This window comes from Engraulis encrasicolus, unplaced genomic scaffold, assembly GCF_034702125.1.
Source record: "Engraulis encrasicolus isolate BLACKSEA-1 unplaced genomic scaffold, IST_EnEncr_1.0 scaffold_42_np1212, whole genome shotgun sequence".
NCBI lineage: Eukaryota > Metazoa > Chordata > Actinopteri > Clupeiformes > Engraulidae > Engraulis > Engraulis encrasicolus.
Window position 1 is genome coordinate 1 of NW_026945731.1, and position 15,434 is coordinate 15,434.

The 15,434-nt window shown below is 43.4% G+C and overlaps 2 protein-coding genes across 2 annotated transcripts; both read right to left on the bottom strand.

The window, feature by feature from the left end:
• Positions 1 to 1,825: 1,825 nt before the first annotated feature.
• On the bottom strand, positions 1,826 to 4,977 carry LOC134444014 (gastrula zinc finger protein XlCGF49.1-like). The gene is made up of 2 exons (XM_063193502.1): positions 4,597 to 4,977; positions 1,826 to 3,213 (listed from the first exon to the last, which is right to left on the bottom strand). Exons 1-2 carry the CDS (start codon positions 4,897 to 4,899, stop codon positions 2,863 to 2,865), a joined length of 654 nt encoding a protein of 217 aa, XP_063049572.1. The 5' UTR covers positions 4,900 to 4,977; the 3' UTR covers positions 1,826 to 2,862.
• A 23-nt stretch (positions 4,978 to 5,000) lies between these two features.
• LOC134444010 (uncharacterized) lies at positions 5,001 to 7,034 on the bottom strand. Its single transcript, XM_063193498.1, has 4 exons — positions 6,708 to 7,034; positions 6,005 to 6,108; positions 5,236 to 5,685; positions 5,001 to 5,177 (listed from the first exon to the last, which is right to left on the bottom strand). Exons 1-4 carry the CDS (start codon positions 6,949 to 6,951, stop codon positions 5,001 to 5,003), a joined length of 975 nt encoding a protein of 324 aa, XP_063049568.1. The 5' UTR covers positions 6,952 to 7,034.
• Between the last annotated feature and the right edge of the window lie 8,400 nt (positions 7,035 to 15,434).

The window sequence follows — 15,434 nt, forward strand, 5'->3', positions numbered from 1 at the left end:
GCGTAACAAAAGCAATAAAGCATCCTCCCTTGCGGAACACTGCACACCTGCAGCCAGGGCCGGATCAAGATGCCCCGGGGCCCCTGGGCTATAAGTTGCAATAGGCCCCTGTGGTGGGGGCCCCTGGGCTATGAATTGCAATAGGCCCCTGTGGTGGGGGCCCATAGGCTGCAGCCATATCTAGCCTGTGGTAGGGGCCCCTAGGCTGCAGCCATATCTAGCCTGTGGTAGGGGCCCCTAGGCTGCAGCCATATCTAGCCTGTGGTGGGGGCCCCTAGGCTGCAGCCATATCTAGCCTGTGGTAGGGGCCCCATAGGCTGCAGCCCTATCTAGCCTGTGGTGGGGGGCCCTAGGCTGCAGCCATATCTAGCCTGTGGTAGGGGCCCCTAGGCTGCAGCCATATCTAGCCTGTGGTGGGGGCCCTAGGCTGCAGCCCTATCTAGCTTGTGGTGGGGGCCCTAGGCTGCAGCTATATCTAGTCTGTGGTGGGGGGGCCCTAGGCTGCAGCCCTATCTAGCCTGTGGTGGGGGCCCCTAGGCTGCAGCCCTATCTAGCCTGTGGTGGGGCCCCTAGGCTGCAGCCCTATCTAGCCTGTGGTAGGGGCCCCTAGGCTGCAGCCATATCTAGCCTGTAGGTTGATACGGCCCTGCCTGCAATCCATTATTTCCATCTCAGCTGCAGAAACATTAGTTAATGCCTTCATCACCTCCAGACTCGACTACTGTACAGCCTCCTCACCTCTGTTCTTCAAAAACGCCAATATGTTCAAAACTCTGCTGCTCAGCTGCTCCCCCTCACAGTAAATTCTGCAGTGCTCATTTAACACTTAGAGAGTTGATTTGACATCATTTGGACTCAAATGAACTCTCTAAGTGTTGAAGTAACACCGCAACATTTACTGTGCTCCAGACAACATATCACCCCTACCTTTGATCAAGTTCACTGGCTACATGCATATGTCTCCCATCACTTACAAGGTCCTCAACAGCCTTGCATCCTCCATCTCCACTCCCCCACTCGTCGTCAGCTATGCTCTGCAGATACCACCCCCCAACCCCATCACCACGACCAACTATGGGCTCTCGGATAGAATTGGAGGATAGTGGCATAATAACGGGGGGGCATTACCCCCCTCATCCAAGCTGATGTGCCCCCCCTGGGCCTATTCACCTAAACATGCTTATATGGTCATTAATATGAAACAAATGAGTATTTTTTTCTGAATACAGTAAATGTAAATGCCACAAATGCTTAACCATAGCCCTAATAAAGAAATAAAGGAATAGGCTATACTATTTAGACATTGTCAGTAGTAGACCTAAATGTGAAATGATAAGTGAACAGTGATCCATTGAAATAATGGGATTGTCCCGTAATTAGAAACAAAAGTACTGTTCTATTTAGAGCTGAAACTGAGCCCACAATTTGGTTAAAATTTGGAGCCACTTCAGGGTGTTTTTTTCCCGTTCATTTTCAGCATGTGACTTTCATGCGCAGATTGCCGAATAGTGTGTGTGGGACAAGCTACTTAAGCTTTGTAGTATAGGCCCCTGCTCTTCAATTAAAATAACAAACAGGCATTGTCTCTGAGAGTTTCGGCAACACTGTGTAGCCTATGTTGTCACTATGAACCACCAAAACAACATACACATACCAATATTGACATGAAAATAAAAGATAAAATTCCCTACATTGGTTACAACAAAAACACAACCTTGGTGTGCTACCCATGCCACACACCAAGTCACTTCACAAGACTAGCTCCATCTCACTAAATGGAGGCACATTCATTCACGCAGTTCACTAGAAAAACAACAATATTGGCTTCATAATTCACTGTTTATTTCACGATTCCTCATCATAGAATGATCAATACAATCTAGGCATAATAAAAAATTAAAACTATAATGTCCTCTTGCCAATGCATCTTTGATGATCCAATTACAAACGAGCAGAGCCTCAAGACATCACCTACAATAGTTTGGGACAGACAGGTGTTGCAAAACACCTCTATTTATACAAATAGTTCGGAATGTCATACACAAAAAGTAAATAGTTACTATGAAAGTAGTTTACGGAGTGAGGAAAACTCTGAAGACTACAGTCGGCCTTTGTCTTGCACCTTTTCCTGGGATGTGCACAATCTTCATCTTCAAATTAAGTGTGAAAATAAACACACGAGGGCGCTGTAATTAATCCAGTACAAGAGACTGTGTGAATTCCAATATGCAACCTTCCGTCCTCCACTTGTGCTTGTGGTCTCACGTTAATCTGATGCCCTGCCTCCGTGGAGAAAACAATTAAGTTTTCTCCGCTGACAGTCTAGCAAAAACACATTTTGGGGCACTATTCTTCATTTACCATCCTGTTTGAAAATGAGAAGATGATTTTACAATTGAACTTTTGCAAGATATTGAAATAATGCTGATGTCATCATCACGACATATTATTTCCTGGTACAAGGCCACAAGCACAAGTGGAGGACACAAGGTTGCATATTGGAACGCACCCCCAGTCTTCTCCTTCAGGAGGCCAGCATCAGGGCATGAGGCCACCATTTTCTAAGAGGCCTCAGTATTCCAACATGGCTGCCGTATGGCATCCTGGGTTGGGGGAATCTCAAGGAATTTGAAATGTATTCTTTTCTCTATAAAAAGCCACTCTGACACATTTCAGCATGACAGACGTTGTACAGACATGTATCGACAGGTGTTAAAGTTAAATACAACTTTATGCCAACCCTTACCAAAATAAAACTTTTATAAAAAACATTTGAACCATCTGGCTCAAAATGAAAGGTCCATCAAATCTACAGCAAATGTAGATATACCAAAAGTCTTTGTCCTGCAGGACAGTCGTTTGCTAATGTTGTGTAGCAATATGTTTCTTCAGGTGGGCGGACTGTTTAAATTTCTTGTCACAACTTGTGCACTTGTAAGGCCTTTCCCCCGTGTGAACTCTCTTGTGCGCCTTGAGGTTGTTGGGGTCAGAAAACGGCTTCTTACAAGTCAGACAGACGTAGCGCTTCTCTCCCCTGTGTCTCTGCACGTGTGTGTTGAAGGACATGCGGTGCCTGAACCTCTTGAAGCAGAAGGAGCACTGGAACGGCTTCTCCCCCGTGTGGAGGTACATGTGGGTGACCAAGGTCGACTTGGACTTGAAGCCCTTACCACACACCTTGCACTCGAATGCATACTCGCTCGTGTGGATCACCTGTGTAAAAGGAGGGGAGGCAGAGATAGTACATTTTTATTGATTAGTGAATGATTGAACAAACAAAAGTGACTGGACATTGATATATGGTTAGTTATCCATATGTGTCTTTTGAATTGAATGAATGGCTTGGATTAATGGATAGGCTGCTCCTAACAATAAAAAAAACATGTTTTATACATTTATATTAAATGCTATAAATGCAATGATGCTATTCTGTTGGTCTTGTATAGCCTACAGTGGTCTCCAAATGGTGGACCGCGGGCCAGATCCGGCCCAGGCATGGCAAGCATTTGGCCCGACATGAGGTTGGAACAAAGGAAAAGATATGTGTAGGCAGAGAACGTCTAACCTATGAGAACGGTATCTCTCATTGGCTCCCATTATAGCCCCGTTGGCGAACGCAGCCAAGTAAAAGATGAATGGGAGCCTATTGGGCTAAATGGCTCAGCAGGGATTTGTGACGGTTCTGTTCTCTGGTTTGTAAAGATGTGTGCACATTCTGCACCTTATCATGGAAGTTGTATTAGAAGTTAAGTTAAAGGTTCCTGACATGGCTTTGATCTCCCAAAGACTTGTTAGTTTTGTCCTGCAACACGCTAGCATTCGGCTAATACCTGCTGGCTGAGGAATCTCTGCGCCTATTCACGACCATAGCTGACGAGAGACGTACTCTGACTGATCCTAGCAGAGACATCTACGGTCACACACCTCAAAACCCCCCACCACCGTCCAACATGTGAATTGAAGGTGCCCAAATTCTTAAGGATGAGCGCAGTCATTTCCTTTACCCCATTTACACGTACTGCTTTTCCACCACCTTAAATGCAATAAATAACAGGTGTCCGCAACAATCCTAACATAACTTTAAACACATCGACATCTGAAGTCAGACTTAAAACTACAAAACAAATGGCTTAGTGCCGTAAAGTCGATTGTCACGTGTTATGTCATTGCTATAGTTGAAATAAGGGTCATTTTCACAAATCTAACACGTGACAAGATGCAAACATGTCGGCAAATGCTTTCACTTACTCCGATCTATCAAACGCGACTTCATTATTTCCAGGGAAAAAATCACACGGGCAGATACAACTATGAGAGGCGTACAGCCCCATTGGCACCCATTCATTATTTACTTGACTGCGAGAACATAGCTGCAGTGCCACTCCTGGCCACCAGCCAGTGGCCATTCTGATAGACGTTCTCAGGTGTAGGCTATCTGTGGCCATGCGGTCAGGCGATTTATTTGGCCTTCAGCCTCATTTTGCGCAACATACTGCAAGTGGGCCCTGGGCGAAAAAAAATCGGAGACCCCTGGCCTACATAATACGTCTATATATATCTCTACAAAAAAATAAACCAAACTGAAATGAACTGCACCTGGTGATTTCGTAGCTGGAACACGTAGACGAAGGTCTTGCCGCACTCTTTGCACTGGTGGCGTCGGGGGTTGTGTATGTGCAGGTGTCGCCGCAGCCCCCGGCCGTCGGGGAATCCTTTGCCGCAGCTCTCGCACACCCAGGGCCTCTCGCCGCTGTGGATCTTGCGGTGGCAGTCCAGGGCCACGCTGCTGCTCAGTACGCGGTCGCACACGTCACACTGGTTCCTCTGGCGCACCTCCTCCGTCTCCGGCAGCCCCTCGGCCGCGCTCGCCAGCAACAGGCTCTCGTCCTCCTCCACCATTTGCCGATATTTGTTCGGCAGGGTCAAGGTCGGGGTCCCATCGTTCACCTGCGCCACTTGCCGATATCTGGGCGTCGGCCTCTGGCGAGTGTTGCTGCGCTTCAGGGAGATGCTGCTGCTGCTGCCGCCGGCGCTGCTCGGCCGCGAGCCTGTGCTTTCGACGTCGCCGCTTTCTTCGACGTGAAGTTCGCACTCCTCCGGCTCTGTCTTGGGGATGAGCAGCGGCTGCGTTTTGGCAACGGGCAGCAGTGGCGACGCCAATGACGCAGAGGGTACCGCTAGTGCGCCAGTGGGTTGTATGAGGGTCAGTGTGCCCTGGTGTTGGGTCCAGGTTACTATGCCGTTCGGCTTCTGTGGCGATGCCGTCGTCGTCGTCGTCAAGGCAACTGCGGTGACCTTTGGCTGCGACAGGGTTAGTGTTCCGTTCTGCGCGGCGGATAGTTCTGAGGAGGTGAGGCGGGTGAGGGTGACAGTGGGGCGGTCCCGCGTGGCCTGGAAAGCGGCCAGCTTGACGATGCTGAGGTTGGACTCCAGCGTCGTCTCCCCGTCCCGCTGCTGCACTAACAGCTGCTTGGGGATGAGGCTGGACTGCTGGACGGATGATGATGTCTCCCCCCCGCTAAACTGTTGAACTAGCACCTGCCTGGGGATGAGGCTGGCCTGCTGGACGGATGAGGTCTCTGCTGCAGCGCCACCATCACGCTGCTGAACCAACAGCTGTCTGGGCTGGTCCGCCGAGATTCTTGCGAAGATGCACGCCTGCGTTTCGTCATACGTGTCGGACTCCTGTCAAATGCAAAATACAAAACACACGCACACGCAAAGAAAACAAACACACATTAGCTTAGCTCAGTGACAGAAGAATTGCACATCTAGGGCCCCTAGGCAAAATACTGATAGGGCCCCCATCATAATATCAAAACAACGATGGGGCCCTCCATGAACAATGCTAAACGGCCTTGGGCCTAAGGGCAAATGCCCCATAGGTAGGAAGTCACTTCATGGATATAAACAAACCCCAATATCTTCGCAGAATCCCGTCTCCAATATCCATGTTCCATCAGTGCATTTGTAGACTTGTCGAGAACACTTGGAGACCACATACCTCTTTTTTGACAAACACAAGTGCGAATTCCTCCTCCTTCTTTGCGTTCTGTAGGGGGGTTGGAGGTAGAGGTGGGGGATCCTCTTTGGGGGCAGGAGGAGGGGCTGTGGGCAGACAAGACCACCGTTACGAACTACTAACACAGTAGGACCGAACTACACGCCCTATACCGACTACGGTATGTCCACAAATGGCGAACAACACACAATTTACCACGAACAGCTAAAAAGTTAAACATAATGCCGCCCTATTGAATTCTAAACATGCTTTTAACATTGAGGACACGTACATTTTGATTGAATGCTCTTCCCTAATTCACGCGCCCTGCACTTGCAGATCAACGTCCCCATGGATATAACATGCAGTTTCATATATCAGATATGTCTAGGAGTATTTAACCTTACAGCTAATACGACTTGGTGCAAATTGCACACTGTCACGGTAGGTTATCCAGAGGTGGATTTCTCGAGAACATAGCTCACTGCGTTAGCTACTTTGTTGATTACAATGCAATTTCCCATTGGCAACTACCCAACTTGCTAACTGGATAGCAACTACACTTTCAAGAAACACAACCCCGAGCTACGACTACAGTATCGCATAAACTTGCGAGAGGGCCGAACATGGTTACAAGGCCTGTAGACACAACCTTTGTTTTCCACCCAGCTACGCCACAAACATAACAACCTCGGCTTATACTTACCATCGCACTGTACGCCAACATCTCGTTTGGAGCAAGCCAGTCTATTCGACGAGGCAGGAACATCATCTTCAAAATCAAATAGGTTATCTTTTAGCACTTCGTTTTGTTTTCTTATTCGGGCTAACTCTGCTATCATTTCCTGCACCGTCTTCTCGAATAGTTTGGTTGCTTCTGTAACAGTAGAGTGCAAAAGTTTGCTCATCAACAATGAAAATTGATTTTGGAACTCCGACTGGCTTCCCATCGTTGTTTTATGGTTTAATATCCACCTTTGTAAGAATTAAAAACACTATCGTAGCTTCAGCCACACACTTCCCTCTGCGCTACTGTCGCACGACTGGAGCGTACTGCAATCTCATTGGCTAGTGGTACGACCCTTCGGGAACTACGGGAAATGAAATGTGACAATTGACCTGTGCATGTGGTCTCGCGTTTCGCTGACGCCTCTCCTCCGTGGAGAAAACAATCAAGTTAAGTGTAGACCACCTACCTTGTGAAAAATCTATAACAGGGTTAGCACAGAAGTTCAGAAAAAGTTGAGAAGAAGCTTAACATACATATGACACAGTAAAACTTCGTAGGGAAGCTACAATCTCAGTATACTTTGTATAATGACAATAAAGGCTATTCTATTCTATTCTCTAAAACACAAGATGGCTGGTAGCTCAAAATATATGATAGGCCTACAGTGTCAAATTTCTCTCTCTCTCTCTCTCTCTCTCTCTCTCTCTCTCTCTCTCTCTCTCTCTCTCTCTCTCTCTCTCTCTCTCTCTCTCTCTCTCACACACACACACACACACACACACACACACACACACACACACACACACACACACACACACACACACACACACACACACACACACACAGTGTAGTAAAAACGTACATGGATTTACATGGTGTCTCTCTGACCCATTCTCTCACAACCAACACCAATGTGTGTGAGTGACGTAGGGGGTTGAGAAAGATACAAGTCAAGTCAGCTTTTATTTTCACTTTCTTCATATGCACAAGACATACTTAGGAAAAATTTAATTATGTTTCCTACCATGCCAGGACAGGACATATACAAAACTGACATTTTGCAGACTGACATAAAGTGCAAGACAGGACAGGTAACAGTGATGGACTGGTAACAATAAGTGGTCAATAATAATAATAATTATGCTGGTACAGTTGAGTGGGTCCAGTGCTTAGAGGGGGGGCACAAGTCTATTTCATTTTTGAATACTAAGGGGGGGGGCTGGCAGGCATCTGATGAGGTCAAGGTGGTGTTGGGAGGCTTATGATGAGGTCAAGGTGGCGTTGGGAGGCTTATGATGAGGTCAAGTGGGCGTTGGGAGGCTTATGATGAGGTCAAGTGGGCGTTGGGAGGCTTATGATGAGGTCGGGGTGGTGTTGGTACAAAACAGCTTGAGAACCACTGGCCCTGCAGCATACTCATGAACGGCCATCCAGGTACTTTGCTCTTAAATTTGCGTTACGCCCCTTTATGGGTGAAAACAAACCGAATGTCTCATTGACTTATATGCTACATCGGCTATCCTAAATGAACACATTCCATGCTTCAGCCACGGCTGTTTGGCTATATGATTTGAACAGCCTGCAACACAACACGTTTTCGGCATGTTGCGAGTGAACAATGCTTGTCTACAGGTCTGTATCTTTCATTTATTAAGCCCCATCATCACCAATTGACTTGCATGGGTTGTTTTCCCCCACAAATGGGCGTAACGCACATGGAAAACGTCACGCCGTTCATGAGTATAGGTCTTGGTGGGGGTTGGGGCACTACTGATTAATGCATGTGAATAGGGCACCAGACTACAATGCCAATCAGTCACCTTGCATAAAGCAAATGGCAGCAAACAGGAAAAGCAACACCAGTGATTGACCCAGGTGAGAACAAGATGAGAAGTACCCCCTCCCCCGCACCTGGACCCAGGTGAGAACAAGACGATAAGTACCCCCTCCCCCGCACCTGGACACACACACATGTTCAATGTTCAATGTTAAATGTTAAATGTTAAATGTTAAATGTTAAATGTTAAATGTTAAATGTTAAATGTTAAATGTTAAATGTTAAATGTTAAATGTTAAATGTTAATTTGTACTATATTTATTATTGACCACTTATGTCAGTCCTGTATATGTCTATGTCCTGGCATGGTATAGAGAGAAAACAGAATTTAATTTCCCTTGTATGACGTGTGCATATGAAGAGAGTGACAATAAAAGCGGACTTGACACAACCCCGAACACACAAACACACTGAAACTTAGGTCTGAATACACAGTGTTAATCATGGTCCTTCTCGATTTGCCAAGAGTCATAAATCGAGTTTATTTACAATTAAAGGATGTCTAACCACCACACAGCCTGATAATACAGGATACTCTCCTTTGGTTGTTAAACACTAGAAACCCAACCCAGCAGCAGCTCAGAAATGCTAATTACAGTCTACAGCAGTGTTGGTCTATGCTGGCGCTACAGCCTCCCAGGGGGTGTTGATGGGCTCTAGGGGGCGTTGAGACAGATACAGCAGAGTGGGGGCAGGGCTTAGTTCCCATTGGGGGGGTGTTGACAGGTTTACGATGAGGTCAAGGGGGCGTTTGTTCAGTGGGTTTATTTTAATTGGATCATCATTGTCTTTCAAATGTGCAATGCAATAGGCCTACCACATTTGCAATGAGATTAATGGATGCAGTGCACCACAGATACAGTGCAAAATAATGCAAAGAGCGCCATCTAGCGGATAAATGGGGTCACTACTCTCAGGTTTTCCTTTCAGCTTTGGTATTAGGTCACAGTCCTAGTATTAGTTTCATATTATTTCTAGATAGGCCTACAATTTTAATGGTTAAATATGTATATATTATTAATAAATATTATGTGTTAAGGTAATCACACATCAGTAGCCAGGAATCAACAACCACCACACCGCACAATTTTGTTCAGGTGCCACATCAGGGCTGATGTTTTTGTTGTTTTCGTTTACCAACCGACTCCACCCAGTAAGGGTGGTTCTCACATCAATGCTTTTCCAGCTATACTCTCAGGCTTTTCTGACACAGCTTTGTGTTTTTCTAGGTTGGCCTGAAGTTAATGGGAGGTTAATTAACCCCTTAGCACAGAGCCTATGTTATAACCTTACCAATGTACAATGGCTATGTCTTAATCTGGCTCTCGGCACTGCCATAGCAATGTTGTTATGATGTAGTTCGGGGTTATAACTATCGGGACATTTCCCGGCCCAACATTTGGGTGTGGCCCGTTGGACCATGAGGAAATATTTTTAAATTCAGTATTTTTCTCACTTGGGTTATTCTAAATGCAATGATCACTTGTAGTCTGCATAAATATTCACCATGACAGCGCAGCCACCGGCAGCACCACAGCAGATTATTAAGGTGCAACCATATAGGCGCCAAAGACCTGTGTGAAGTTGGCACCCCATATGTTGAAAATCTGATTAAAAGCATTTTGGTTCGATTGTGCATCGTTTGTGCACGATTGTGCAGGCAAAATGAGCGTTTGTGCACAAACCCTCTTTAAGATATTTACATTTTAAGAGGTTGGTGACCTTAGGTCACTCAGCACCCCATTAACCTCCAAATGACTCAAAAATGGTTGGAATCGTTTGTGCTTCGTTTGTGCACGTTTGTGCAGGCAAAATTAACGTTTTGTGCACAAACCGTTTTTATGTTATTTACCTTTTAATATTTTGAAAGTAGGTCACTCAGCACTCCGTCAACCTCCAGACTGATCCTCCATTGAGGCAGTCGGTTCATATGCAAAATAGGGAGGCGGAGCACTCGGAGGGACAAGACATACATGTGGGCCTAACACCACGGGACTATTGCACATTAGTACCATGCATGTGGAGCATCAGACAAACAGAACATGGAGCCTGACTCCACAGTAAACCACACTCACATCCACAGATACATGCAAGTTGTTGAGAACATTTTGTGATGGCAAATGCAGTTTAATTGGTCAAATAACTCATGTTCAAATACAAATATAGCTTTTTGTTGTCATAGCCCTTTGTAAAGTTAAAGTTTTCTGTTAACTTGACAACATACTCTACTTTAACATGAGTCCAATAAAATGCATTGTGAGCGATTTTCCATATCAAAGATGCCTAGATGTGAATTAAAATCCCGGCCTGATTACAGGGCCCACTCCAGGCCTGGATGTAGTTGAGTATTTTCAACAGATAGTGAATAGGCCCGCCGGTGTAGTTTATTAAATACTGAAGACTGACGGCATGGGACTGGAAATGTTGAAATTGACATCATGGGATGATTATACTACTCTTTCTATAAAAGACTTTGATCCCATTACAGTTGAACATCAAAATGCAGGGTTTATTGTAGATATTATTAGAGAGAGAGAGAGAGAGAGAGAGAGAGAGAGAGAGAGAGAGAGAGAGAGAGAGAGAGAGAGAGAGAGAGAGAGAGAGAGAGAGAGAGAGAGAGAGATTTTACACAAGTAGAGGTGAAGAAAGAGAGAACTTCAAAGACATTGTATCATTTGAAACTCATAACATGAAGTAGGGAGGTCAAAGGGCAGTTTGGACCTCATCCACATCGGGGATAGTGGGATTCAAATCCACACCTACTTTCCTGACTGAAGGCTGGAGGCCCTAAAGTAGAAACTGATGTTATTGGGCCTGTAACAAACTAGGAGACTACATTACAATGTACTGTATGAGATGGGGACCAAATATAATATATATATAATAATAATAATAATAATAATAATAATAATAATAATAATAATAATAATAATAATAATAATAATAATACCCAGAATCCGATAGAATCTCGCTGCAATATTTTGGGACACAAGATCTAGGCCCATTACAAAACATGCAGTATGTATCTTTACTGCATTGCACTGCATAATGGAATATTGTGGACAAGTCACTACACTGCAGAAAAAATACTGCCTTGCATGTCTCGTTCCTGTTTTTGTTTCCATGGTCGGCTTATTATATTGTATGGGCAGTCATGGTTAGGTTGTCATATCCTGGTGAACAGGTTTGTGTAGCCCAGCCCCCGCCCTGGGCGTGAACACATAGCTTCTGGTTCACCAGGAAAAGGTTGTCAGGCTTGCATCCCAAAGGTTGCCGGTTCGACTCCCGACCCGCCAGGTTGGTGGGGGGAATAATCAACCAGTGCTCTCCCCCATCCTCCTCCATGACTGAGGTACCCTGAGCATGGTACCGTCCCGCCGCACTGCTCCCCAGGGGCGCCATTGCGGGCTGCCCCCTTGCATGGACATAAGTGCATAAATGCAATTTCGTTGTGTGCAGTGTTCACTTGTGTGCTGTGGAGTGCTGTGTCACAATGACAATGGGACTTGGAGTTTCCCAATGGGCTTTCACATTCACATTATGTCACATAGCCTATAAATACATGCTCGTTCTAAAAGTGAAAATAAATCATTCATTTGTTTTAAACAGACTTGTAGACTATTATTACTGTAAATAATTTTAAAAGTCGCGTAGGGCGGGCTATATCTAGCGCTTCGTCACGTCACGTGGTGCCAAAATGAAAGTAAAGACACCATTCGTCTGTCTTAAATTTAGCGCCACGCAGAAAATACAGCTCTTCTCCAATTAACCCTTGTGTTGTGTTCATAAGCTGCATACACCTGTGGTGTTCGGGTCATTTTTGACCCGTGATAACAAAACTCAGCTATAAAATACCTAAAAACACTAGTTATCATCAAATATTGTTTTTCATCTCATGGCTAACTTGGTATATATTGATATCCATGGAAATATTACTTGATGTATTCATCTTTTTGACTTTAAAGATCTTCTATCTTACATTATGCAAATCGTTTTTGATGACCAAAACTTTCAAAATCTGAATAAATTCACTATTAATACCTTCCAAAGTGATACAATTAGTGATTATGTTGTCCATGTATTACAGCTGATATGAGAGTACAACAATCCCCACATTTATTTTATTAGTTTTTCTCTAATATTAAAAAATATCATCAAGAGTGGCATTTGTGGTGTTCGGGTCCAAACCAACCCAAAGAGATTTATAGCAGGATAAAGACCAAATGTCAACTAAATTAGTTTTTCAGTGCATAAAATTAATGTTTAAATATGTTGACTTGGTGTTTTTCAATATTTATATGATTTTAGTGTGGTAAATATACAAAATAACAATTCTGTCAGAGTCACAGCTATTCCGCCAATCTAATGCAAAGGTATTGGAAATGAACACCTCAATGAACATGAAAAAAGTCACACTATTCATCTGAATCCCCTATGCCATGAACATGGACCATTATGTCATTGCCACATCAACTTTATAGAAAGTATAAGACCAGTTCTACAGGTTTGGGTGCCATTAGGATTTTTTGATACGTTTTTTGGAAAAAATAATGTGCAAAAATGTATTTTGCAAACAAATGTGCAAAAAATCTCATTATATAATGCAGAAATGGATTCCCTGACCATGAAAACATATGAGTAGACACCAGAAATACATCTGTACTCCTTTCACAACAGGAGATATGACATATTGTAGTGTATGGGACTGTCCGTCGGCCATATTGGATTTGTAATATCAAAAAGCTGGCAAAAAAAAAGTTCAGGCAAGAAATATATTTTCCTCACCATAAATCACCAAACTGAAGACAAAGGGCATCCAACAGCTTTTCAGAAATGCATAAAACAACCAAAAATCTATACCGGGTCAATTTTGACCCCCGAACACCACAGATTTAACTTTTTTTTCTTGGACCTTTAAAATTTACTAAAATGATAAACATATTTGTTTTGTGTTGAAATGATTGTGACTGAGGATTAGATGAAGCCTTATTCCAAGAAAATAAAGGAAAGTGTGTTTTTTTCACACTAAAACTTGAAAACGGGTCAAAAATGACCCGAACACAACATAAGGGTTAAACAGAATATGCATGGCTGCGTCCGTGGAGGTTATAGGCATGTATTTGCTATTTGTAGAGATTGCTGCATAGAAGAACTAGTTGCCATTGGACGCCTGTTTGCGAGACACAGCCAGATCGTTGGTTCGTAAAAGGAACGGCAAAATTTAAATCCTTTGGATAGCCAGGTAAGGATCCTACCACAGCTCAGACGATGAAGCTATTTGGTCATTTGCACTTGCATTATGGGCACTACTGCTTACCTTTGAATAATAGATGCACTGGTAACGCTTTACTTTAGTAATTACCATTAGCTGCAACTGCGCCTTCTGCATGCGAAACCTTTAGTTCTAATGCAATGCATGCACGTATTAAGGCATTTTTTTGTGCAAACATGGAGAACCCAGAAGTATTCATTTCAATGTTTGCATATGCTGCAGTCTGCGCCTCTATTTTAGCCCATGTGTGTGGTGCGACTACAATATCATGTAGGTGTAATTATAGTTCAGTCTTTTTCAACCTTGGAGTCGAGATCCCATGTGGGGTCGCCTGAAATGTCCAGCTGCATTACGCAGTGATACATATTAATTATAACTATAACCGACTAATTTATAATAATTTATAAATAATTAATATTTGATTGAAACACTATCTAACACTTTCATACATATTTAGCCTACATCATTTCAAGTCAGTTAACCCTTTATAGGGCACTCCTTGAAATACTTAAACATTCAATGGTTCAACCCTATATGAGGAGGGTAGGGTAGTAATATATTCCATTCAAAAAAATGTTTCCAAATTCAAATATGGTTGAATATACCTTGGGGTAGATACATTGACACCTGTCCTACAAGAAAATCAGGTATTAAGGTGTATTTAACACTATTTTTGAACATTTTCCCATGTTTTTAGATTCAATTGTATTCAATTAGGCAATCAACCCTGCAACTCTCTGGGAGTCATTGCAGTGACCTAAGTACTTGGATATTGTGCTTATTCTTTTCAGTCCTTATTAAGACCCTAAGAAATCATTCTGAATTATATTTTCAGTGCTCTGAAACTTGCAGAGGCCACTGGCATTCAGAATGTATTATGTAATTATGTGCACCAATGGTAAAAGTGATACCAGTGTTCTTATAATAAAGTAAAACATACTGCATAGAAAACAAAATCCAAATGTTTAAAATGCTGTGCTGTGCTGTGGAGTGCAGTGTTACAATGACAATGAGACTTGGAGTTTCCCAATGGGAGTTTCACATTCACATTATGCTATATGTAGGCCTAAATACATTTGATTGAGGCTTCATGACATCTTTCCAGCTCTTCATTCTGTTGATATTTCTCCCATAGAGGGCGTTTAGTCCAGAAATGGATCTTTTACTTCTCTTTGCCGTCATTTTTCAAACAGGTATGGGGATGGGGAGGTATTGAAACCACACACACTGTTATTAATGAATTATAAAGTGATTTCGTCCTTACCATGTAAGATGCTAAAGAAAAATATGTTGTGTTTTTATGTAGAGTGTTGAATATGTTGATTGATGTGTTCTAAACTTTGCTTGCAGTAACTCCGTGGAATCCAAAACATTATCTAGATGTAATTTAGTAGTTTTGCTTTGAAACAGGTGGTGTGTTTAATTAATGCTATGACTTGGTGATGATGACAAGACTGACGACTGAGGTTAATTATGACCAAACTAATTCCTTTACAGTCCTTCAGTAAAAAAAAAAAAAAAAGAAAAGAAAGAAAGAAAGAAAGAAAGAAAGAAAGAAAGAAAGAAAAATAATAATACAGCATGCACCATCTAG

Coding starts and splice junctions, on each gene's coding strand:
- LOC134444010 (XM_063193498.1), bottom strand. CDS start 6,951: ATGGGAAGCCAGTCGGAGTTCCAAAATCAATTTTCATTGTTGATGAGC. Junction 6,109..6,707: donor TGTTGGCGTACAGTGCGATG/GTAAGTATAAGC, acceptor GTCTGCCCACAG/CCCCTCCTCCTGCCCCCAAA. Junction 5,686..6,004: donor TTGTGTTTGTCAAAAAAGAG/GTATGTGGTCTC, acceptor TGCATTTGACAG/GAGTCCGACACGTATGACGA.
- LOC134444014 (XM_063193502.1), bottom strand. CDS start 4,899: ATGGTGGAGGAGGACGAGAGCCTGTTGCTGGCGAGCGCGGCCGAGGGG. Junction 3,214..4,596: donor TCCAGCTACGAAATCACCAG/GTGCAGTTCATT, acceptor CCTTTTACACAG/GTGATCCACACGAGCGAGTA.